The sequence below is a fragment of the Alosa sapidissima genome, chromosome 19, assembly GCF_018492685.1.
Source record: "Alosa sapidissima isolate fAloSap1 chromosome 19, fAloSap1.pri, whole genome shotgun sequence".
Classification (NCBI taxonomy): Eukaryota; Metazoa; Chordata; class Actinopteri; order Clupeiformes; family Clupeidae; genus Alosa; species Alosa sapidissima.
This window is the reverse complement of record NC_055975.1, coordinates 22,581,481-22,606,841: the sequence shown is the minus strand read 5'-3', so window position 1 is coordinate 22,606,841 and position 25,361 is coordinate 22,581,481. Positions and strand designations below refer to the sequence as shown.

At 44.2% G+C, this 25,361-nt stretch overlaps 3 protein-coding genes and 1 long non-coding RNA gene across 11 annotated transcripts; 2 read left to right on the top strand and 2 right to left on the bottom strand.

Annotated features, from left to right (window-relative positions):
- Positions 1 to 149: 149 nt before the first annotated feature.
- LOC121693212 lies at positions 150 to 906 on the bottom strand. Its single transcript, XR_006025430.1, has 2 exons — positions 776 to 906; positions 150 to 291 (listed from the first exon to the last, which is right to left on the bottom strand). It is a non-coding gene; the product is annotated as an uncharacterized LOC121693212 (long non-coding RNA).
- pomk (protein O-mannose kinase) lies at positions 871 to 3,400 on the top strand. 8 transcript variants are annotated; one of them, XM_042072482.1, is made up of 3 exons: positions 871 to 971; positions 2,094 to 2,363; positions 2,485 to 3,397. In XM_042072482.1, the coding sequence occupies exons 2-3, from the start codon at positions 2,103 to 2,105 to the stop codon at positions 3,247 to 3,249; spliced, it is 1,026 nt and encodes a 341-aa protein (XP_041928416.1). In that variant the 5' UTR covers positions 871 to 971; positions 2,094 to 2,102; the 3' UTR covers positions 3,250 to 3,397. The 8 variants fall into 8 exon arrangements, with proteins under 8 accessions (XP_041928416.1, XP_041928417.1, XP_041928415.1 ...); XM_042072483.1 differs by having other exon boundaries at positions 900 to 1,136; positions 2,485 to 3,400; XM_042072481.1 differs by having other exon boundaries at positions 900 to 1,091; positions 2,485 to 3,399.
- A 1,177-nt stretch (positions 3,401 to 4,577) lies between these two features.
- On the top strand, positions 4,578 to 11,877 carry wdr32 (WD repeat domain 32). Its single transcript, XM_042072456.1, has 7 exons — positions 4,578 to 5,174; positions 5,270 to 5,383; positions 5,932 to 6,129; positions 6,491 to 6,693; positions 7,083 to 7,163; positions 7,438 to 7,583; positions 10,095 to 11,877. The coding sequence occupies exons 1-7, from the start codon at positions 4,765 to 4,767 to the stop codon at positions 10,464 to 10,466; spliced, it is 1,524 nt and encodes a 507-aa protein (XP_041928390.1). The 5' UTR covers positions 4,578 to 4,764; the 3' UTR covers positions 10,467 to 11,877.
- A 77-nt stretch (positions 11,878 to 11,954) lies between these two features.
- cpxm1a (carboxypeptidase X (M14 family), member 1a) lies at positions 11,955 to 22,155 on the bottom strand. The gene is made up of 13 exons (XM_042072446.1): positions 21,799 to 22,155; positions 20,936 to 21,045; positions 20,546 to 20,685; positions 19,861 to 19,945; positions 19,162 to 19,312; positions 18,850 to 18,929; positions 17,655 to 17,778; positions 16,108 to 16,304; positions 15,855 to 16,034; positions 15,049 to 15,346; positions 14,594 to 14,733; positions 14,215 to 14,317; positions 11,955 to 12,496 (listed from the first exon to the last, which is right to left on the bottom strand). Exons 1-13 carry the CDS (start codon positions 22,112 to 22,114, stop codon positions 12,189 to 12,191), a joined length of 2,232 nt encoding a protein of 743 aa, XP_041928380.1. The 5' UTR covers positions 22,115 to 22,155; the 3' UTR covers positions 11,955 to 12,188.
- Between the last annotated feature and the right edge of the window lie 3,206 nt (positions 22,156 to 25,361).

Below are 25,361 nucleotides of genomic sequence, written 5' to 3'. Positions count from 1 at the left end.
ATGAAATCATTATGGTACAAAGTGGTTTTAAAAAGTAACATCACTGGCATCTCTTTAGTTTTGCACTCATTCCGATAGACAATTCACCTGTGAAACTGTGCAACCAATATAAAATATTTACAAAAAATGTCAATAGAGTGAAAAAAAACTTGTTCAGTTGCAGCTCATGTCAAGAGCGTTTTAGGTTCCGTTTGACAGAGCCCACACCATAGGATGTCTTGGTTCTTGACCATGCAGCATTCACTGTATCCTTGGCCTCTGTCTGGGGGGCCTGCTGTTGCGGAGGGGGCCCTTGTGGGAACAGTGAAATCGTCTATGAAGTCGACACTTTGCAGATACAAGCAGATACATCACAAAACTTGCAGTGCATGCATATAGACCCTTTCAACAATAAAAACAAAAACAATGCTTGAACGTTCTATTTGGGCCCCAATCTACTTCCTCTGCATTAAGATAACATATGGAATGTTAAAACGGAAGTCTTGTGGGGCCAACTATGATGCTGATAATGGAACTCTCTTGAAAGGGTCCATAGCCATGCACACCCAAACATTTACAGTCAGTGCCACATGTCAAAATTCCACATATAATATAAGTGTCTATAAGTGAAGTGATTTCAAAAATCCTCTTATCACCATCCATTTTATGATGGCCTTTCCCCATCACCCTTTTAACATCTTGTCCATACTGATTATGTTGAGCAATATTAAAATAATCTAGGCAAAGTCCTATTTCAGGGTGTCACTGGCTGGTAGTTTTTATTAGGCCTACTCACCACATAAAGTTTAGAGAGATTATTGAAAAGCACCTGTCCCGCGCTCACTTTGTGACGCACGCCTCTCACTGTTCCATTCTTACTCAAAATATTCACACGTTTTCCAGTAAAATGCTTATCTTCCGTTGCGCTCGCGTACATCAGCAGGTCATCCGGATCGCTCCCGCTGTCGTCCGGCTCCACGAGGCAGAGGCCGGTGAGGTGCCCGTTGGCTTCGCTTGTTACCGGAGAGATTGCGCGCTCAAGCTCCGATGTACAGGTGGCATCCGAGTCAGCCGAGTCTGTTCCCGAGCTGGCGTCCTCTCGGAACACCTCTGTGAGGACACGGCCACTGCGTGCTGACGCCACACGAAACCGGACGGTCCTCTCCGCTTTGTCTTCTTTGCGTCTTAAGAACTCTGCCATCGGAAAGAAAAGGATGCTAGATTTACATGATAGAGATTGACTTTAGCGGACCGCGCCGTCGTTAACGAGCAGCGACATCCATTCAGACATCCTATCAGAAGTTCATGGTGTGGTCTGGGTGATGGAGATAGGATGTGGTCTGTTAATATTGAATGAGGCCGTACCATGGCGACAGAAACTCAATAGCTTTCAATGAATTAATGATTGTGACTTTTGTGACAGGTTTTAAATAGTTCCGGCAACCATTTAAGGCGCAGTATCAAAGGTTCACTGTCTGGGGAAATATAGCCTATCTAGCCTAACTAACCCACTCATGCAAATGAATTATATCTGGACTATCGTGACTGGATATGATAGCCTACAACCCATGTTTGAGTTTTTGCGCATGAGGCTACATAAGCTGCTACACAGTGCCTTTGAACGTGCACTCGTTGGCAGGTACCACTCCAAACCACTTGGTGGCAATAACAATTGCACCAGCAGTCTTAACAAAAAGAATCAGACGCAGATAGAAATACAACACAGCGCATTCACCGAAGATCCTTGTACTGTTTTGAAGGGCTAATGTATATAGCACGACGCATATTTTAGCGCGTTTTGTAAAGATGGACATTTTAAGATAGTCGTTGGATGTAAGTAAAATTATGCCTAGGGTAAAGTTGCCGAATATATAAGTTAACGTGATTTAATAATGCCACTGGCATGAGTGTCTTGAAATTGCAGAGGCACACGTTACTCTTGTCAGTCTGGGACACTAGATTATGGTAGATTATACCATAAATGCGATGCTATGTGTGAAGATTCAAACTCAGGGAGGCAAAGTTTGAGTGTAACGATGTGTCTCATCAACTTTTTTAAATTGCTGTGTGCTAATACTGATGATACTTGTTCACCTTGTTTTCCGGACACTCAGGATGCAGGTATGGGGAATGGCCGGGGAATATCTAGCAGCTTGTCCGTAGTGGCAGTTTGCCTTGCAGCGCTACTGTGTGCCAACCTGCTGCTCTACTGGTACCTGGATTCTTTGTATCCAGGAGTTGTCTCGCATTCTCCGCATGGGCACTGCCCACCTCGCCACTTTAAACTGGGCACAATGCGTGACTGTGAACCCTGGCTGCAGTGTCCAGAGGTACAAAATGACATCCGCAGGCTGAAGATGGTGGGACAAGGAGCAGTGAAGAAGGTGAGAGTAACTGGGGAAACTCAGTTTGCGTGTTTATATGTATGCATTGGTGGATGGCTGGGAGTGATGGTGAGAGAGAGCAACAGAATTGATCATACACAGTGTGTGTTGATATTTCTAGGTGTACCTGTCAGAATGGAAAGGACAGAAGGTGGCTATGTGTGTGCTTTCCTCTGAGACCTACCGTGCTGACTTCCTGCATGGGCTCTCCATGCTGCGTTCGCTCCAGAGTGCACGTGTGGTGCAGCTTGTGGGGTCCTGCGAAGGTGATGGTGTCTTCGTCACCGAGTACCACCCCTTGGGCACCCCTCTGGGCCTGGACGACGCCCTGGCGATCCCGCGGTACCGCAGCAGTGACGCGTGGCAGACCCGTTTGCGCTTGGCGCTGGACTATGTAGCCTTCCTCAGTTTTCTCCATGCCAGTCCGGTGGGCACGCGAGTCATGTGCGACTCCAATGACCTCAGCAAGACCCTCAGCCAGTTCCTGCTGACCGCAGACTTTCGGCTAGTGGCCAACGACCTTGATGCGCTGCCAGAGGTGACCCCTAGAGGTCACGGGGTCAAGTGTGGCCCTCGGCAGCTCACAGGGGATTTTGTGGCCCCCGAACAGTTGTGGCCCCACGGGGATGAGAAGCCCTTCTCAGACGACCTCATGCCCGGCTACGACGAGAAAACGGACATTTGGAAGATTCCAGAGGTCACAGGCTTCTTGCTAGGGCATGTCACAGGAAGTGATGTCATACACTTCCATCTGTTCCAGATCCATGCTGACTGTAAGAAATCGGACCCTAAACAGCGCCCCACTGCAAGGGAGGTTTTGAGTGTCTACCGTACTGTTTACGACACCATGGTGGAGAGCCAGCAACAGGCCCGAGACATGCTCTAGCAGAGAATCACATGTTGGGGAATCAGCCATTCAAAAAATATTGCTGGGAGAAGATGTGCGTAGATGCTGCAATAATTGTGAAGTTAAAACTGCTGTATTCACTCAGTTGTGCATAAATATGACAAGTGAAAAAAAAAGTTTTGTCTTTCTTTCTAATTTTTAAATGCCTTCAAAATACAGGGTTCTCACGGGTCAATACAAATATATTTCCACAAAGAATTGGTCTATATCTGGTTATTAGCTTTACAGCTTGCTTGAGTGGATAACTGTCAAACCCTCTTTACTTATCCATTCCATTTCCACACTTGTTGCATTGCCCATAGCATTTTGAATCAGTACGATGTAGCCATAACAATCAGCAATCTAGGAGTGCATGTAAAGCAAGTAAAAGTTGCACTGCTTTGGTAGGCTATGAGTTCCTGATTGTACATGTTTGGTCACATCGGTATGCAACAATGTGCAACAGGTTTTTGAGGTAGTTTGGTGGGTGTGTCAGAGGTGCTATCCTATATTAGCATTAATGTGTATACAAGACCCTGCTTTCTTTTTTACTTTTTTCATGTCTGATGATAATATGAAATCATATTTAATATATATGATTAATATATTAGGATTTTTTTTCAGATTGAAGGTTTAAAATAGCCAGTCAAATTGCAGGATTCTTCCAACCAATTAAACAATGAGAATGTAGGTTCTGCCAGGTATGCATCCAATCTCAGAATTCACACAATTACAAAATTCTAATGATCAAATTGCAGGAAATCAACTGCCAAACTACCAGATTTTACAGACAGATCACATGATTTCACCTTTCTCATAGACCCTATGGAAACATGTAATAGTAGGTCAATCTGCATCAAATTACCCAACATAATCCAATCTCAATTTTGATTGCAAACCCCTGACATAACAACTGTACATAACCAGCTGAAATCATTAGTGTCATTCTAGATATCCAAAACATAGCTCACGTTGTGACTGCTAAAATATTTTAATTTCTTGTCGCCAAATATCTGCTGCACTTTTAATTCAGGCCTAATTCAGTCTGAAATATCACTTCATTCCACACATCTGTAAGTCTGTCTCAGAAAAAAATATCATCACACACACACCTTCATTGGCGTCATATCTTGTTAAAAGTGGTTTCTATCTCAACCTAATTAATTTGCAACTCAAAGCATTTAAAATATTGTGGCAATTACCAGTTCGGCAATCACCATCAGATTTGAACGCCGACTTCTCTGTAACATGCGCCCGAAACGCTTCGCAATATTGAACATAGCCACACCATCACCGAGGCGAAAAAGGAACCGGAAATACGTCACAAGTAAGTTCGCACTGTATTTGTTTGTTTTAACGGTGTCGGTGTGCCCTGTGCAGTGGTGTCTCCGTTAAGACGGCAGGGCGACAGGATCTGCCGTCTGGAACAGCAGGTGTTGACCGGTTATTTAGACCGGATCTTTTATTCCTCTTAGTGACGAAAACAACGACGTCGCGACCTCTGCAAATGCCAGAATGAGCTCGGGTGGCCCGGGCAGCGACACCGAGGAGTCTCAAGACAGGCCCTTTAGTCGAGCCTCTGAGCGAGACGAACCGGAGGAGGAAGAGTCCGAAGATGAAGAAGAAGAGGAGGAAGAGGATGATAACCAAGAGCAAGCTTGTGGGAGCAACAGCGGGAATGCTCAAAACCAGAGTAGCTCGAGACATGAGCATGGGGAGCGCACGCCTGCCTCTGGCGTGTGTGACTCTATTTTCTCGTGGATCTGGAAGCGGAGTGTCCGCCGGGGCCCATACGTTGACCCATCTAGGGATAATTTTCGTACCATGACGAGTCTGTATGGATCAATGAACCCTGCGAGCGATTCAGTGAACCTGAACACGCAGACTCACGGTGCAGTCTTTAACCTCGAATATTCACCAGACGGGTAAAGATAACGCCTGTTCCTCATTGGTGTCATTTGTGTTACTTGTTAGTGCTCGCTGTTTAGTTATGTGTGTGTGTGTGCGCGTGTGCGTGTAGGTCGGTGCTGACGGTGGCTTGTGAACAGACGGAGGTGCTGCTCTTTGATCCGGTGTCCTCTAAGCATATCAAAACTCTGGTGGAGGCGCACGAGGACTGCGTCAACAACATCAGGTACACTCACATTACCGTCACAGCGTTATCTGGAATCAGGGAATCAGTATCTGGGGATGACAGAATCTGGGCATGTCTTTAGTTTTTTAATAAAACATGGAAAGATGAATGTGTCATGTCGTGGTAAGAGTATCCATTAGTTTCAATTGCTGAGAGAATGGAAGTGTCTATTTTGACCAATGTTGCATTCTGCCTAGTCCTCCAATGACTACCTAGTGAGTATGGTATTCAAGTTATGCCATGCGTGGTAACAGGTGGTGATGGTAGAGATTCAGGGCCCAGCCTAGCCATTTATGGGGATTTATGACCCTTCCTACTTGGGGAAAGGGAACAAAAGGTTAATGAGCTGAGCCCCTAACTACCAGCACAATAAATATCACCTTTGAGAAATATTGCTACTATGATTATAAATATTGTAATAATAAAGATGTATTGCTTTGAAATGTATATAGTAATGAATTCTCACCCTGGAATATTTAGCCTAATTGTGTGTGTGTGTTTGTGCGCGTGTGCGTGTGTGTGTCTCCGTGTTCTTGGGTTGTGCGCAGGTTTCTGGATAACCGGTTGTTTGCTACATGCTCGGATGACACCACGATTGCTCTCTGGGACCTACGAAACTTGAGTGGGAAGGTTTGTTCGCTGCACGGCCACGCCAGCTGGGTGAAGAACATCGAGTATGACACACACACACGTCTACTTGTCACCTCCGGCTTTGATGGGAATGTCATCACCTGGGACACCAATAGGTGAGTCGCCGTGTGTGTGTTTCTGGCCATAAGTCTGAGTGAGACCATTATAAATTGAATATTTGAGACATTTATGTCTCCACATCGTGAGTATCATATCTCTAGCTTTACTTCTGCCTGTGTATGTTTAATGAGTACAATATTTTTTTTAATGTGTACAGACCCACATTAGTGTGTTTTCATTGTTTCCTTAGTTGACGTTGAGCAATCTCAAATATCTATTTGGTCCTTTAAACTTGCCTCAAAAATTGTGTATTTATTGTCCCCTCTGTTTTTTCTTGATTGTTCCCATCTCTGGAAAGCATTTTGTGCATATATTTATGTAAATAACAGACGTGTGTGTGTGTGTGTGTGTGTTTAGGTTTACGGAGGATGGCTGTCCCCATAAGAAGTTCTTCCACACGCGTTATCTGATGCGAATGCGTCTGACTCCGGACTGCAGCCGCATGCTCATCAGCACGTCCTCTGGTTACCTGCTCATACTGCACGACCTGGACCTGACCCAGAGCCTGGAGGTTGGCAGCTACCGCATCCTACGAGCCCGCCGCACTCCGCTCAGCACAGGTCAGACACACACACACGCACGCGCACACACACACACACACGTACGTGCACGCACACGCACACACATACACACACACGCACGCGCGCACACACACACGCACACACGCACTCACCATCTCCTTCTCCAACACAAAATGTTGCATGGCACGGCAAGGCATCTCTCCTGATAACCACCCAACCCCAGTTAACACAAACGCACTGCCTTGCTTGCACTGTCTTTTCTTGCATATACATGCACACATTCACACACACACAAACTGTTTTTCAGGGCCCTCTTACTCACTCATACACACACACACACACACACACACACACACACACACACACACACACACACACACATGCAGATACTCCAGGTATGTTAGTCTAACCTGCTCTCTCTCCCTTAGATGGGTCTCCATCTAGCTCACGGTCAGTTGGTGTTCCCCGCCATGGAAACGACTCTAGCAAACTCCACCCCCATAGAGAAGGTGAGAGCTTTGTGTTGACGTATTACAGCTCAGAGCTCAGGTGTTTTCAAGTGTGATCTGGACAAGAGCCTACTGGTCATTTCACGGCATGGTCACTTGGGATTTGGGATTTGTTATATTGGCTAAAAGACACAAAAAGCTTTTGGATTAGGGGGTGTGATAAATATGTTGTGCATGCATAATGCGTTTGTATTCTGTGAGTATGAAGCATAGAAGTGTGTGTGTGTGTGTGTGTGTGTGTAAATAACGTAATGCTCTGGTGATGTGTGCCCAGGTATGTCTCCCAGGAACAGTCTGGAGGTGCTGACTCCCGAGGTTCCTGGAGAGAAGGAGAGGGGCAACTGCATCACCTCCCTACAGCTGCATCCCAAGGGCTGGGCCACACTACTGCGCTGCTCCAGCAATACAGATGACCAGGAGGTAAAACACACACACACACACACACACACACACACACACACACACACACACACACACACACACACACACACACACACACACACACACACATATATATTAACATGCCCAAAACACTTACATTATATGGCCCTGTTCCATCACAAAGACAGTCTTACGTAGTTAAGCTACATATGTACATGTGTACACCAGAGGCGATTGCTCTAAGACTACAGGGGAAGCTCAGCCTCCTCTGACACTATTACATTAGCTTCTAGCCTACTATTCCAACTAGAACATGCTGAAAACATGTTCATCTTCATGGCTAGTTTATTCAGCAATAAGGTTTTGTCGGTCATTTATCGTGATTTCGCACCCGTAATACATTGCTGTGACGACACGATCCATCAAAAACCATGCTAAAAACCCATAGACGCTCGGCTTCACTGGACTTTCAATGGCACTTACAGAGTAGGCTGATCTCAGTGCAGAAAAGCTACACGTTTATTGGACAAGCGCCAATAAACGTGTAGCCTGGCGTCTCTGGGAGTGAATGGGACAGTGGGATGGCCTGGATGCCGAGCTTCTGTATGATGATTAGAGGAACCATCATAGAGGCTGGACTCTTTTTGATTGACAGCATATGTCACGATCTGACAGGCAGTGGTTCAAGTTCAAGGGATGCGTTAACGTTAGTGTTGACAGGTGAAGTCGAGAGGCAAGGCAAGTTGCAGCTCAAATTCTCATAATTTGGGAGTAATACAGTCGGTTTCTATTTATCTTTGTAAATAGCATACTGTAAATAAAACCGTAATGTGGAGTTAGAGTTTGTGACTTGCTTTTGTTTCAGTTGTGTATTTAGGCCAAGTTAGGTAGCGCGCTATATAACGGTATAGGCTACATGATGCCATGCCAACTCTATAGCCTACTGTTTGGCCTATTCTGGGTTTTGGGATAATTTTTGCCCTCAAAGAACAATATAGCACCTTAATAATATGAATTTAATAATTGACCAGTTTTTTCAGAGCTTCCCCTGTTCCAAAGAGCAGCAATCACCACTGGTGTACACACACACTTACAAAGGAGCCCACTGTCCTTTCAGTCCACCACAGTCCTCATTAGAAATCAAAACCAGCACCATTTGTATGATACTACACAGAATAGACTGCATGGTTAATGAAAGGATATTGTTCAGCCAAAGCTTCATGTTTTGATAAGGCCTCCATTTCCTTTGGGCAACAGACTTACTATGAGAAGAGCTCTGAGCTGATTCAATGTCCTCTCTCTCTTCTCCTCTTAGTGGGGAAAAATACCTAAACAATACTGGGTGCGTTCTGTATTTAATTAGCTTTGGCATGGCATATATGCTGTTATCACCTTGAGGTTTATGTAGGATTGGACTACATCTTGGTCTGTGAAGAGATAAAGGATTATTTTAGGTGCCGTCCTTTATTGAAACTGAAGCAGTCTCTCATGGTGAGAATTAGGGAGAGAGAGAGAGAGAGAGAGGGAGGAAGGGAGAGGCTAAGAGGCAGCCAATGAGAAGCCAGAAGAGCTGGGAGAACTTTTGACCCCTGGTTACTGAGAAGCATAAGGTCGCCCCGCAGTCCAGAGCTGAACTGTGTGTGTGAGCCTTATCCATTGGGATGAGTCGGATTCCGAAGAAATATGGTTGAAAGAATTCTGAGGTCTTTGGCAGTACATTTTCCTTTTTTTGTGTCGAGTTGAAAACATTGGGAACATCTGCGGTCTCTTTGTCCTTCTCGCTCTCTCTTGATTCCAATTCCACACACACACACACACACACCCCCTTTCAAAAACAGCCTGCGGCAGTGAAATGAGCACTAGGCTGTACTGAATCCAACACGAACCTAAAAGCAACAGTCAGGAGTTTTCCTCTAAGTTGATAGACCTGACTAGAGCTGACAGGCAAGGCAAAAGCATGGCAAAAAGCACAAAACACCCAGCTGGCACTGATGAAAGCTTACCGCCGTGCCAATTAGTGTCTTTTGGTGATGTAGCTAGCAATGTTGTGCTGTGAAAAAATTTCCTTACATTTTCATGCGGTGAAATACCGCCCCGAATACAGAACTGCATGGTTCATATCCTGGATGCCTTGTGGGACTAATACATGTTTATCTGATCTTCACATGGTTTTAACATGATTTTGAAGATAATGCCAAAACTTTGACTTTTTTGAAAACTAAGTACCTATATCAAACCTACATCATATCAAAACTTACATGTCACACACACACACACACATCTTAAAATGGCCAAAACGCTTACATGATTCTGTCCTCTTTCACCACAAACAGTCTCAAGCAAGTAAACATGTAGATGTGTGCGCGCGCACACACACACACACACACACACTTACCTAAGGAGGCCACAGTCCTCACTGCCACAGTCAAAAGCGTGACCTCAACCTCAGACAATACCAAAAAAAAAAAAAAAAAAAAATTAATTGGCTATAATAAAAACCTAAAGTGCCAAATTGTTACATAGTATTGCTTTAACTCTCTGCCCCTGTAGTGGACGTGTGTGTACGAGTTCCAGGAGGAGGAGCCTCAGCGCCACTCGGTCCTCCCGCGCTGCTCGCTGCGCCTCACCCACTACATCGAGGAGGCCAACGTGGGCCGCGGCTACATCAAGGAGCTGTGCTTCAGCCCGGACGGCCGGCTCATCTGCTCGCCTTACGGCTACGGCGTGCGGCTGCTGGCGTTCGATGGACGCTGTGGCGAGCTGACCGACTGCCTGCCCACGCGCACGGCGCTGCTGCGCGAGGTGCGCTCGGTCTACTCGCACAGCGACGTGGTGCTCACCTCCAAGTTCTCGCCCACGCACTGCCAGCTGGCCTCGGGATGCCTGAGCGGACGCGTGGCCCTCTACCAGCCGCACTTCTGAACTGGACCAGGGGATGGGGCGGGGCGGGAGAGCGGAGGTGGCCAAGTGTCTCTGTCTGTCTTTGTGTGTGTGTGTGTGTGTGTGTGTGTGTGTGTTTGTATAACTGGGGTTGGGTGGTTATCAGGAGAGATGCCTTGCCGTGCCATGCAACATTTTGTGTTGGAGAAGGAGATGGTGTGTGCGTGCGTGCGTGTGTGTGTGTGTGTGCGTGCGTGCGTGTGTGTGTGTGTGTGTGCGTGCGTATGCGCGTGTGTGTGGTTGACCCATACTATGTGTTGTGCGGCAGGGTCATAGTTTACGGCAGCTGCTAACCACAAGGCTCTGGGTGTCTGTGTGTGGGTGTGCATTGGCCAGTGTGACTATGTCGTATTTGCTTGGATAGTTGGATGCTGTGTCACTGTGTGTGTGTATGATGAGTGATGATCTATGAACTTTTACTTGCAGCTCTGTAGCTCATAAAAAAAAAATATGAAGAGGATTAAAAAAAGAATGTGCTTTTTCTCTCCGTGTGTGTGTGTGTGTGCGCGCATCAAATCAATTTTATGCTCAAACATTAAGATGGAATTTTCTGCTGCCTTCCTTTCAGTGCTGCTTTTTCTGCGCTTACAATCTCACCTTTAAACTTTGAACCTCTCATAGCCTTTCGCTCTGCAAAGCCGGCCTTTGACCTCGGGACCTCTGTTTGTGACGTGGTCACTGCTGTGATTTTTTTAAGAATGCTGGCATGGACTCTAAAGGAACTGTGACCACAAGCTAGAAGATTCCACAAAGTTCTACAAAAGAGGCCATGCTACTCCGTTATGGCAGTGTTCGGTTGGTGTAGTTACCATGCTTGGCACACATGGTATCAATGTACACATCTGACATGGCTACTTGTGCATCATTATCACACACACACACACAGACTCACACATGCACAAGTACACATTCTATGACTGACATTTACACAAACTCATTTCTTTGTCTTTTGTTTTGTTTTATACTAAAACATTAAGTGATGGTTGTGAAGCTATATTAAGCCATTTGGTACATTTGTTTGTATGGATTTAAGGGAGAATGATTTGGGATGAGGGAGTTCGTGTCACCATGAATGTGTGTATGTGTCTGTGTGTGTGTTTGTGTTTGTATGTCTGAATCTTATTGAGTGTTGTCATCTATACTCTCTTCACTCTTCTTTCATTGGCCAACAGTTGTATGTATGTTGATGACTCTGTGGGCAGAAAGGATGCTGGGAATTGTAGTCCCATGAGCTGAACTCTATCTGGACACTAAAGGACCTTCTTAGGCACAGGTAACATGATTGCCTGACCACACCTCTCTGCTCCAGGGATAAGTTCATATACTCTTAATTATAGTTATTAAAAAAGTGGTACGGTGGTAAAAAAGTAATAAAAAGAAGACTGTTTTTCCACTTTGCCTCAACCAATCATTTGCTTTGGCCTTTGATTCTTTCTCCCCCCCCCCCCCATCCACTTAACATGACAATCGTAATTGTTACAATATATATTTTAATGACATTTTCACAGTTGAGGAGAATGTTTCAAAATATAAATCACCCTACTTTTAAAAAGAGGCCAGCTCTGTGCTTTAAAGATTGTTTGTGTTGCAGAAGAACTAAGAGCAGTTATAGCTATATACACGTGTACATTTTAGTTACCCAGAGAATACAGTACTCTGCAGTCATTTCCACCATTCTTTTCCCTGTTTCCTTGTGATCGGCTCTCATCGCCTCCTTTGCCCTCTCCTCTGCTGCTTCATCCTGCGCTGATTGAGGCGTTTGGTGGAGATGCGCAGTTTTCGCACCTGTTCGTCACGCAGACGCAGCTGAAGGTCCTTCACCGATTTCCTGCCCTTGGTGCGGGCCTCCAGTGCCCGCTGCTGCGGCGTCTTGGCCAGGACGAAGCCGCACAGCGTGGGCCGAGGCTCGGAGCCCACGTGGCACTTCCTGGTAGCGGGGAGGTAGCCGAGGGCCCAGGCCGTCACCACATACTCACCGGGGTTCAGCAGACGCCAGAAGTCACCGCCGGCCGCTTCAGAGATAGGGAGACCGTTTTGGATTAGTATTTATTTAAACTGAATGTGTGTGTTTGAATGTGTGTTCACTGTGTTGTAAGATTTCTCAAAACAATCGTCAGTGACATCGTTTTAGACTAAGACAACCTGCAAAACCTTTATTTTTTATTAGATAAAAGTTTTTTTTATGAGAAGTCTGATTCCTCCTGAACTTGATCTGTGTCCACGTCAGCAGGATGGTGAGCTCCACTCTCCCGTCCCTCCACACAACATAGCCAGACATGTGGGGTCAACATGAGTCAACCCTCAGTGTGAGTCACACTACCTTAAATTTCTGCACATGTGGATGTGCTGTGCTATGCAGAAACGGAATAACCTTGTCAATAGCAGCATGAAAAACACTTATAAGTGTATACTGTAACTACATTGAGAAATAGGAGGCACATTGCATTTTTATTGTTATGTGTTATTATTATATTTTAGTATAACTTGGACACACATCTCTATTGGCTGCAAGTAGAGTAGAATTTTTCAGTGTCAGCATGAAGGGTGCAGTTATTTTACCTGTTTACCAGCACGTAGCAACTGCTGTGTTTCATTATGTAAATCAGCATTCGATAAGTATTCGTTTGTTTCTGCATTAATCTACAGTGCATTTAGAAAGTTAAGCTCACCATGTGATGTGTAGGGCTGCAACTAACAATTATTTTCATAGTTGTTAATCTGTCGGTTATTTCCTTGATTAATCGATTAGTTTGATCAATAAAATGTCAGAAAATAATGAAAAAGTGTCAATCAGTATTTCCCAAAGCCTAAGATAAAAAATTTCCCACACGTCAAAGATATTTAGTTTACTGAGTAAGTAAAGATACAATACTCAAGTTTAAAGAAAAGGCCATCAGAAAATGTTGAGTACGGTAATTTTCCTTAAAAACACAACAGCACAAATCGATTAACCAATTACCAAACATGTTGCTGATTAATTCAATAGTTTTAAATAATTCATCAGTTTGAATAATTATTCAACAAATTGTTGCAGTCCTAGTCATGTTCAACATCCAAGGCAGTAATCGCTGTTGGGCGCGTCAGTTAAATACAGAGCAAAGGGTCTGAATATATCAGTATGACGTGTATTGAGTGAAGATTGATGAGGGAAACATGAATTTCAACAATTTCAGCATAAGGCTGCAACACAATCTGAAAATATGTGAAGTGGTTTAAATACTTTGAGTGCACTGTACGTGGCCTGTAAACAAAGACTCATGAATGCGAAGATAATAGTATTTTTGTCATGCCCAGTTGTTGTACATCTGGAAGTACTTATTTGGCAACAACCAAAAGAACATATAGCCTCTTTAAGGTTCCATTTGTTACAACTTCCTACAGATGGCACATACTGTAGGGTAGGCCCTGATCTACTGGCCTACACTGTTGATCTTCCAAGTGTGTTAACCACAGTGTGTGGTCTTTCTGAGCAAGGAACTCTGGATGATACACGAGGCAGTTTGCCAGTGCCTTTAGTTTTTGTCGACTATGCATAGCAGACAAACTCGTTTCCAGCTGCTTCAGCCTCCAAAACCCCCCTTTGAGGTTTCCAGAGAAGAAGACATGGCATGCTTATGTGGTTGTTCTAAAGTAGTTGTGATTATTGACCATGTTTGGTAAATACTGAGTGCCTCACTCACTCACACACACACACGCGCGCGCGCGCACACGCATTCACAGACTCACTCACCGGATCGCACATCATGGTCCAGATCCCTCACTTTAATGATGGCGTCTGAGATCCCGACCTTCGTCTCGCGGTCTCTCACTAAACCTTTAATTCCCCTGTGCACCTGAGTCAGGCAGATTAATCAGATCAAAGGCATGATGCACATGCAGTGTCTGCCTATCCAATTATGTTAATCAGATTGTTTAATGTTTTATTTGGAACATACATAGAATATGGAAATGCATTACATTTAACTATGTACAGACTACAGCTAGTTTGAAATCCATTAATGGTGTTTTTATCAATGATAAATTATGCATGGGTGTTGGTCTTTAGTAGAGCTGTGTGTGTGTGTGTGCGCATGCATGCATGCATGTATGTGTGTGTGTGTGTGTGTTACCTGTTCCATATATTGTAGCAGGGCTTCTTTATTGTTGTCCCATTCCATTGGTAGCTCACTAACATGAGGATATTTATCACAAGACAACTCCACCGTCACCTCAAAACAGTTGGTGTGGAGGTAGCTAAAGTCATTCATACCTACACACACACACCACATAGAGAGAGAGAGAGAGAACAGAAACACACAGATTGTGTAAGTTCAGCACAGAGGTTGAAACAGTATAATACATCAGTATTAATGATACAAGCCTTTCCTTGTGTGTATGTATGCAGTTTAAGAGGATTATTCTCCATAACTCTGTTCGAAGTTCACTCGTTCACTACTGGTATATAGGGCACTATGTAGGGAATCAGCCACATAGCAAATACTTCATAGTGAAGATATGAGTGAGTGAACGAGTGAACATTTGGAACACAGCTCATGTCTTCACTCCTTGGTCAGTGTATACGTACTTCCTGGTAACGTGTGCCAGTCGGCTCCGTTAATAATGTTGTTGTGCTCCGTCTGAAAGTCCTCGTAGTGACAGATGCGTCTGTCGGGATTGGCCATGGCCCGGTTGGAGGAGGCGTACACCATGGCGAGCCAGCGGAAGAACTCGTTGTCTGCGGTGGGCGTGTCGGCCCGGGGGATCCAGTTGCGAGTGCAGTCGTATGGGTAGGTCACAACCAGCTCGCCGCCATGGAGGTTGGCACTCAGGACGAAGGGGATGGCTTGCATCCAGCTGATCACCGCACGCGTCTCCGGGGCAACCTGCCCGAGTGAACAAACAGAATGGATTTGGGTGCTCACATGACTTTATACCCAGGATGTATACACGTAGCAATTAGTATTGTAAATGTTTTTATCCAACATAAAAAAAACCTAAAACCTAAAAAATATTTCAGGTGAAAATGTGTGTGTGTTTTGATGTGTCTTCACATATCTGCTAGGTGAAAGCCGCAATCATATTTGATTACCGTAATTTCCCAACTATTAGCCGCGGCTTATACATTGATTTTGCTAAATTTCTTCAGCTATGAGGTTAATACATGGGTGCAGTTAATATGAAATTAATATGGTTTTGTTTCTTTTAACTTCCATAAAACACTGTCCTGCGGCTTATACACAATGCGGCTAATACACAGGGAATTACTGTAGTGTCAGTGTAGTAGTAGGTTAGTGGCAGGGATATTAAGAAACAGACTTTTCTTCCTTCCTCTTCCTATAACTTAACTAATTTAAGATTGTTTTGCAGGGGGATGGGAGGGCTGTGTCTTACTGTAGCGTTCTCTTGTGTGTAGTACTCTGGCAAAGGGATGTAATGGTTGCTGACTTTATTCTTGTCCATGGCCATCTCCTTCTCATCCCACATGATATTGTTGAGGTCAGCAAAGTTGTGGTTCATGTCGATGCCTTCGTAGCTATAGCGACCCTCAGCCCAACCAGCCAGCTCGGAACCCTATGACAGACTGTTTAGAACTCATCTGCGCATTCTGATTGGTTGCTTTACCCCAAGGTCCCACCTCACGCACCTTCTTATAGGCCTGCTCGTAGCCATCGGGGTTCATTGAAGGCAGCAGATGGATGCGTGTCATTTTGACCAGGCGAACGATTCTCTCGCTGTTCTTCTTGTACTCACGGCAGATATACTGCATGAGGTTCAGGACCAGCTCGCGCCCCACCACCTCGTTACCATGCATATTAGCAACGTAGCGGAACTCGGGCTCACCTAATCACATAACACACACACACACACACACACATTAACCCCAATGCTCATTATGCTCCTACATTTCTCTGTTTAATCGCACTGAAACACCATGGGCAAAGGGAAGCCTGATTCAAATCATTCTGTTCTAATGAAAAGAAAAACAGTAGGAAGGAAAACAATTAGACAGGAAAAGAACAAAGGCTGGTTCAGTCTGAAGAATTAAATCTCCCAGGGGTCTGTCTGGCAAAGAGCAGAATGGCAAAGAATCAAAAGAACATCTGAGGAGGAGAGGGCCTCTTCTATGTCAACAAGTGTGTGTGTCTGTGTGTGTGCGTGTGTGTGTGTGTGTGTGTGTGTGTGTGAGACATACAATGTTAGTAAGATATATGTTTACGTTTAAGGGATGGTCAGGGTTCTCTTCTAGAAGGACACGTATTTGGTTCTTCCCGACTGTATTTATGCTCATGTCTCCTAACACAAGCACACCCATGAAGGTTGCTTTTGAAGTGCAGCCGTCCCTCACGTTCACGGAGCTGCTCACTGCAGTAGGACAGACGCTATTCTTTCTGCGCTACACGCCACAGCTGTTACTACTCATGGTTTCTCACTGGTTTCATGTGGCCAAGAGTTTGGATATCAACATCCTGTTCAATAACATGCCTCTAAGGACAGTGATACTGCCACGTTGGTAAACTAGTTTTGTAATGTAGGCTGACTCATGATTCAAACTTGTTTGTAATCTTGTTTTAAGCATATTTTCTAGGCTTTTTGCCTTCATCCTGATAGGACCATGAAGAGTGACAGGAAGCGAGTGGGAGAGAGAGAGCAATACGATGGGATCGGGAAACAGCCGCAAGTCCGATTCGAACCCAGGTCCTCGTGGGCACTTGGACCTGAATGTGGCGAGATCGCTGCTGCTTGCGCTACAGCTGGCCTGTAGCCTACTTTACATAACAATAACAATAACAACAACAGAATGGCGTTGATGAGAATGTTCTGGTGAATCCAGGGAGAAGAATACAGAGAGGGTTAGTTTGGTCATATAAGGGGGGCATACGAAAGACACATTGTGGGGCAGCCGTGGCCTACTGGTTAGTGCTTCGGACTTGTAACCGGAGGGTTGCCGGTTCGAACCCCGACCAGTAGGAACGGCTAAAGTGCCCTTGAGCAAGGCACCTGACCCCTCACTGCTCCCCGAGCGCCGCTGTTGTTGCAGGCAGCTCACTGCACCGGGATTAGTGTGTGCTTCACCTCACTGTGTGCTGAGTGTGTTTCACTAATTCACGGATTGGGATAAATGCAGAGACCAAATTTCCCTCACAGGATCAAAAGAGTATATATACTTATACTTTTACTATACATGATTACCTAGTTCATGTTTGCCAGGGTTGTCCGAGATCTCCATGACGTAGAGCTTTAAGCCAGTGTAGCTCTTTCCAATGGTGTAGATACGGGTGATGTCTGGACACTGATCATGAACTTCCTTCATTAGCTAAAGACAACAGAGACAGACAGCCATATATGAGTAGGCCTATTTTTGATTTAGCTCACAAAAAGCAAACTGTTGGTGGTTGCTGTAGAAGTTTAACAAATGTCATAGTAAATGAAATAAACTCTGTGCGTGTGTTTGTGCGTGTGTGTGTGTGTGTGTGTGTGTGTGTTTTCCAACCCCTCTCTTGGCAAGGATAATCTCACTTTTACCATCAAAGCATCCCTTCAAATCCTCCCAACAAGATTTAACCTGGCCACATGGTACCCATTCAGCCACAACCCACAATGCATTCTTCACTCCACTAACCATGACAACGAGACCACCGCACATGTCCTGAATGGATGCAGTTTACTTTTTATTAAAGGACTTTACATAGCTAGCCATGAGAGACTAGTGGACTTAGTGTCACAAAGCATTAAGGATGTGCAGGAGAGAACAACATACATGCACCATGCTGAACAAATAGAATGGTTTAATGACGAAAACACCAATAATATCTCTCTCTGTAATATTCCAGATACCCCAGATATTACCATCATAGAGGCAAATAGTAAGATAGTGACATAGAACAATAGTGTGACTATTGTTGAAATAGAATGTTCTTTTGATTTGTACATGGACTTTTGTTTTAACTCTGAGCTGTTGAAACATAAACAAAAGTATCATAAACATAAACAAAAGTATCACAAACCTGGGGTTTCGATGCAAACTTCTTCAAAAGTCTTGGGCATGTGCCTAAACTTTACGTGGACTGTAACGGTGTGGACTAAGCAAGCCAAATGCAAAGAAACTTGCAAAGTACTGTTCAATTTCTGCAATAATAAGTTGTGTATCCATTTGGAGGCGACAATGCCATAATTACCCAAAACCACAAGTGCGCATTCTGTGTTTGATCAGAGACCTGTACTTCTATCAGTGTTTGGATTTGTAAATTCTTCCCTGTGTTAAAATCCAAATTGAAGCATTACAGTGTGTGTGTGTGTGTGTGTGTGTGTGTGTGTGTGTGTGTGTGTGTGTGTGTGTGTGTGTGTGTGTGTGTGTGTGTGTGTGTGTGTGTGTGTGTGTGTTTACCTTTCTCATCTCTTTATAGTTGTGATGCCTAAAATCCAGGTGATCTGTAGACACAGGCTCAGGATCTGGCAGGTCTGGATCTGCAGCCCCCACCACCACACACGCACACGCGCACACACACACACACACACACACACACACACACACACAGTACACACACACATAAAACAGTTTTACAAACTCTCTGTCTCTGTCCAGTTGTTTATGAATTAATGATATTCCATCACAATGTGCTTTATGTATAATACTGAATCACACATGATGACACACAGACACAGATATTAAGGTGTGTAAGGTGTGTAAGGTGGGCACCTGGAAGAGGACAGCCCAGCACCTCCGCCCGCAGACACACACTGCCATTGATGTACCAGCTCTGGGGGTTGATCCGCAGGAACTGACCCACCATGGGGACGGGCAACATGCCCAGTACTGGAGTCTCAAGGTCATTATTCCCTTTAAACACCTAAAACAACAAAACACACAGTCGCCGGACCAGAAACGCTACAATTTTCAAAAGAGAATGCAAAAGCTATGAGTGGTATTCGGGAAGTCCGGCTTCAGAAAGTCAAAGTCCTACCCTGTATTGGTTCTACCTGTGCACTTGTAACGGATGCCGGCTAGCTTAGCTGTGCTTGTGGAACGTTGGTAAACCTCACTCCCCGACGCCTCAAGAGCTGGGCTATTGGCTCAATTGTTAGCGCTTGCGAGGATCCGAGGTGCTGCTGTTCGCGGGTTCGAGTCCAGGCGTGTGCAGGGCTGAATCGCGCAGGTTTAACACAACGCAGGTTACACACTTAACACAGGTTATTTCACTAGTTAGCTCATCTACCCGAAAAATTAGTTGTGCCAATTAGAATCAGTGAATAGCTGGAACAAATATGTGGCAGGACTTTTACTTTCTGAAGCTGGACCTTTACCCCGCTGATTTACTGTGTATATTTCAGAGAAAGTGATCTGATCTCATCTGTGTAGTCAGTGTGCTACCAGGTGTGGCGGAAATCTCACACTTACCGCCTCTACGGTGCCATTCATGCAGGTGGCCCAGGTCTCCGTATCATTACTGATCTGAACCTTATATGATTCCACAAAGTTCCAGCTAGAGAGAAAGAAAAAGAGATAAAGAAAGAGAGATGGGTAAATAATGCTTCTTAAAATAAGCCAAGCTTCCTGACATTAAGAAGTGTCAAGCTTCAAGCAAGTTGATTTGTACAGTTCTAACTCATAGCCACAAACATAGGGCTCCTACAAGTATCTACAAGTTTACATTCAAGTAAACGTTGCAGCTGTCAGCAAAGACAGCTTTCTCCTGGACTCCCATTACAGTGGAAGGCCTCCCCTCCCTGCCCTTTAGCCATGCGCATACTGCACAGACATCATTTCCTGTCTGAGGGAGATAATCAAGAAACTCATTTTTAATGTGTCTATGCTGTTGGGAGGGAACTCAAAGTTCGCTGGTTATTAAACTTGTATAAGTCACAATCAGAATAAAGAAAGTGACGTTATAGATTCTTGCAATCTTGCAATCAGACACAAACACTATGCCAAGCCAATCAATGTGTACGGCATCTCTCTTCCTACCACACACACAATGTACACTTGAGGACAGACTACTACATTTTCAGCCATGCCATACTGATCTCTCTCTCTCACACACACACACACACACACACGCACGCACACACACCCATGCCCTTACCTCCAGATGGAGTTTCTCCCTTGTAGGACGACTCCAGTGAATAATGTGGGCCTAAGGGCGTCCACTTGCAGCCACTGATTCTTGTCCTTCACTGCCGCACACCAGGCCCCATCATACTCATCACCATCATCTAAACCAGCCTACACATGCAGACGCAGACGTACACACACACACACACACACACACACACACACACACACACACACACACACACACACACACACAAAACTCATTACCATAATTTACTGTCATCCATACCAATCTAATGGCATCCCACTCTATCTCAGTCTCATACATGCATGCATTTCTCTCTCTCTCTCTCTCTCTCTCTCTCTCACACACACACACACACACACATAGGACAGTCCATGACAGTGTGCACACAGAGACCTGGATGTTGAGGCGTCCACGTTGGGGCCCGAGGCCGCTGCGTTCGGAGGAGGAGGCAGAGAGCTGGAAGTCTTTCACCCTCAATGACTTCAGGCCGAGGGGAGGGCAGACTGAAGATGGGTGGGGTGGGGTGGGGTAGTGTGTTTGTGTTTTTGGAAAGAAGACAGGCCACAAGATATCCACAAATTAAAGAAGATTCATCCGGTTATTCACCCTATCAGATCACAACAGACACACACACACACACACACACACACACACACACACACATAAACATGTTTACAGCTGGACAAGTGTTGCAATCTGACACTGGTCAAAATTCCTCTTGGTTGATAAAGAGGGGGTGTCAACCTCTCTCTCTCTCTCTCTCTCTCTCTCTTTCTATTCTGCACACACGAACAGACACATACAGCACACATGATGATTCTATCAGAATAACAGTGAAAGAAATCGGTTGTATGAACATTAATGTTCTAAAAACGTCTTGAAACACCCCACGTAAATGTTTAGTTCACATCCAAAGCACCATAGTCATGACAGAAAGACATTAATCCATGTGCTCTGAAGCATAACATTTCCAGAACAATTAATACTGAAGGGATCATCCCTTATCATTTGCTTTTCATGTGCTATTAAGCGTGAATAAATTACGGGATCTGGCTTTGCTATACGGGTGCATGGAGGAACTTTATATAACCTTACATTCCAGTGTCTAAACGGGAAATAGGAGAGAAAGAAAAGAAGAGAGCTCGGGTTACTTTGCTCACGAACGCGCGGTCTAGATTCGGTTTTCCTAGACTAGTCCTACATAGATGTTTTCAATTTTTCTCCCATAGATTTTTTCCACGGCGCAAAGAGCTTACCGACTTCACGCTGGACTGTCCCAGCTCCTTCACTTTGATGCACTTTGTCTTCTGGCTTCTTATCCCGTTCCTGCAGAATGTGCGCCTCTGCCGTAGACTTGCTGCTTGATACAGGCGCAGCGGTTGTTTTGAATTCAGTAATTTCATTCAAATCATTTAGTGCATTTGTAAAGGATGCATTTACTGTCGTTTGCATTTGTTCTGTCTTGTTCACCCCTTTTATTTCATTCGTAAGTAAACCGTTTATCACTTGTGCCTCTAGCGCTAAGGAAAGACAGACAAATACAGCGAGCCTCGCCATCTCTGCCGCTTGCATTTCGCGACTGTCAGGGTCAGATCAGTTTACAGAAATTCCCAACTCAGCATTTATACCCCAAAAACTGCCCGTAATGAGTCAAAAACACGCGCACGAGAGTGTAAGAATACACTTTGATCTACACTCACTGAAAGAAAGCCATTTCAAATTAAATTTAATCCACTATAGCCTTGGTGACGTAGTCCACCCACCAATGTTTACTTAGCCTACTGATCTAATTGTCTCCCCAAGCCAACCTTTTTTCTTTTCTCAGGCAGACAGTGATTAACACATTAACATTAATAGTGGAGTGGCCCATCAAGAGTTAACATTTGGGAGAAATGTTGCCTTACACGATTTAATTTTGACACATATTAGCAAATGTAGAATTTGTATAATAGGCCTATATTTTTTGCATTTAATGTTATTGATTCCTCATATCATTTCATATTTTTTTTCATATATGAACATATTATTTTGCCTATTGTTATGGATATCTAGGATAATGTATTGCCTAGCTGACATTCAATATTTCATCATGGGAATGGTGCTCCCCTTGTTATTGTTTTCTGATATGGTGAATAGGGCATATCCTCATTTTGGAAATGCATATCATGGGGATGCATGCATTTTGGAGATGCATATCATATTAACCAGTGGTTTTATCAATATGGCATACAAACTTAGCCTGGAAAATCCAGACCCTGATAATCTAGAAAGATTAAGGGTCTGGCAAAGAGCAATGTAATGGCCCAACAAGCATGCATTTAAAAATCTCACTGCACATTGGATAACACTTGACCATGTTTACTTTGAATGATTTCGGACTTCGACGCAATGGGATAACACTACGACTAATGTGTACTGTCCTCCAACGTTGCAGCGCTGTCTTCATCAGTTTAGCTGGTTCCCAGGAATGTTGGGGGAAAAGTAACGTGCATCATTGCTCTTTGCCAAAGTGTCTCGCAGAGACAATTCCATTGTGCTCTCGCGAGAACTCTGGATTTCCAGGGTAATACCAAAGATGGTTGATTCTTCAGATACTTCATGAGAGGCCATTTCCTGTCCCTGGAAATTTATGCAAATAGGGTAGCAGTACACGCCCCCGCACATTTATGCAGTGATGGGCTCTCTTTTTAACATTGAGGTCTATGGCAGAATCCAAGAATTTCCCAGAATTTGTCCAAGCCTTATTTTTCTGAGCAATGGATGCACATTTCGGACATGGTATCATGATCTCCAAACCCTCCTCCCTATTTCAGTAGAATGTGGTGATAGTATGACCCTCCAGTCGAGAGAAAATCAACATTAATGAAGGTGTAGGTACACCAAGTTTATTTTGTACTCCGGCTTGTCTGGCGTGGAACCGAGGCGTTCAAACGTAAGTCATACGTCAGTGACACGCCCCTGTGCAGGCGGGAACTGAACCAGAGCCCGTCTCTGACTGAACTCCACTTTGCCCTCATAGACGTGAACTAGGACGACCCATCTTGCTACGCATTCATTACCTTTGGTAATACAAACTATCCATATATGACATATACTAGGCATGACTTGTTCCATTGTTCCAGAAGCCTCTTTGCCCTTATGAAAACTTGGCACATCGATCAAATCGTCTGGGCAGGCTTTATGATGATGGGCAGATGAGCAATGGTGCCTAGTCATTCACATCACCTGAGCGGGCTTCAGTTGATATTGGCAGTGCAATAACTTAAAGGGGGGAAAAAATCCCTATTAAGCGATTAAGGCATTTATCGAGAAGAAGGATGTTTTGACTCTTCTCCCTACATGATTCACAGTAGACTATTTCATTGCTCTGATTGGTCTATCCAATTGTGTGCAGATGCATTTTTCATGAAACATGCCCCATAATCACGTCCCATTCATGCAGTTCTAGACTCAAATTCTGAATAGAATGTAGTCTACTATCCTGTCTAATGATATCCGAAAACAAAGCCTACTTTGCATATCTCCTTATTTACTTTACAGGCCTTTATGGAACCACAGCTCCATATTTGGGGGCCTACAAAATGTCAGCCATGGTCTCCAGACCTACTTTGTTGGTCCACTACCATGGCTGAGTATGGCCTCTCACGATTGGGAAACATTTCCAACTCTAGCATCTTAACTGGCGTATAGACTTTGCATTAACTTTGTTATCATTGGTCCAGTCTAACCAATCACATTGATCAGGGATTCCTAACGTTACATTGCACGTTACTGCATCTGCAGTCAGGAGAAACTGTATTTAGGCCTACCTTTGTTGTACATGAATGTACACACTTTTTTTCGACTGCAATTTTTTTTATATTCATGGCTACCGTTAACCACAGTCACTTTCGATTTCAAAACAAGCATCATCCCCTCTCTTTGCTGATTGGCTATCATCCCTGGTGCCAGTCGGAGGGAAACATTGGGCCTAGCCTAGTGTAGAGGGTCATTCACACCAAGAACGATAACAATAACTATATAACCATAACGATAAAAGCATCCACACTGAACAACGATAAAGTCTCTCCTTGTGTTAATGAATGTGAGGCTAAAATGTGATGGGTTATGATTGGCTATTAGTTTTTTATCGTTCACAAAATCGTTCTTTTATATTAATTTCATTTCGATCATTTATATTAACGAGAACGATATTTGTTTATAGACCCTTTCAACAATAAAAACAAAACAATGCTTGAACGTTCTATTTGGGCCCCAATCTACTTCCTCTGCATTAAAGGTCCAGTATGTAGGAAATAATGGAAAATAAACTGTAACCATTCCAAAAATGATCACCATATGTTGTCAGAGAGTAAGGAAACACGATGAATTGAAGTAATGGCTTATTTGACAACATTACTCTAACCTGTAAAACCCATGAAAAAAAATGAGTTACGGGGCGGAATGTATTCTAATGTATCTAGCGTATTAATAATGGGCTAGCGCGTCCTCCTATTTGGGTTGCCAAATTAGCAAAGGCCAACTGTCAACAGCTGTCAGTTGTAGTCATGAACGCCTACGAGAGGCAGGCAAATTTCCTAAATTAAAACAATAAACAAATTAAGTGGACATCGGAGGAGCTTCCTGAGATGGTGACGTCTTCGTCAAACGAAGAATATCAAGTGTGACGCAGAGCTGGCCATATTTCTCCACAACAGGTAGCCTAGGCTAAACTTCATCTGCATCGCTAACTTCAGCTAAATATGTTACGTTGGTTAGAGAGGTATTTTTTGTTTTCACTGTTTCCGTAATGTGTAGCTGGGTCATGGTTGGAGAAACG

Excerpts from the sequence above, each read along its gene's own strand:
- cpxm1a (XM_042072446.1), bottom strand. The coding sequence starts at position 22,114 with ATGCAAGCGGCAGAGATGGCGAGGCTCGCTGTATTTGTCTGTCTTTCC. Across the intron at positions 18,930-19,161 it reads GCTGGGCTGTCCTCTTCCAG|ATCCAGACCTGCCAGATCCT; the intron begins GTGCCCACCTTA and ends TGGGGGCTGCAG. Across the intron at positions 12,497-14,214 it reads GGACCATGATGTGCGATCCG|CGGCCGGCGGTGACTTCTGG; the intron begins GTGAGTGAGTCT and ends CTATCTCTGAAG.
- pomk (XM_042072478.1), top strand. Across the intron at positions 2,364-2,484 it reads GACAAGGAGCAGTGAAGAAG|GTGTACCTGTCAGAATGGAA; the intron begins GTGAGAGTAACT and ends TGATATTTCTAG.
- wdr32 (XM_042072456.1), top strand. The coding sequence starts at position 4,765 with ATGAGCTCGGGTGGCCCGGGCAGCGACACCGAGGAGTCTCAAGACAGG. Across the intron at positions 7,164-7,437 it reads ACTCCACCCCCATAGAGAAG|GTATGTCTCCCAGGAACAGT; the intron begins GTGAGAGCTTTG and ends ATGTGTGCCCAG. Across the intron at positions 7,584-10,094 it reads GCAATACAGATGACCAGGAG|TGGACGTGTGTGTACGAGTT; the intron begins GTAAAACACACA and ends CTGCCCCTGTAG.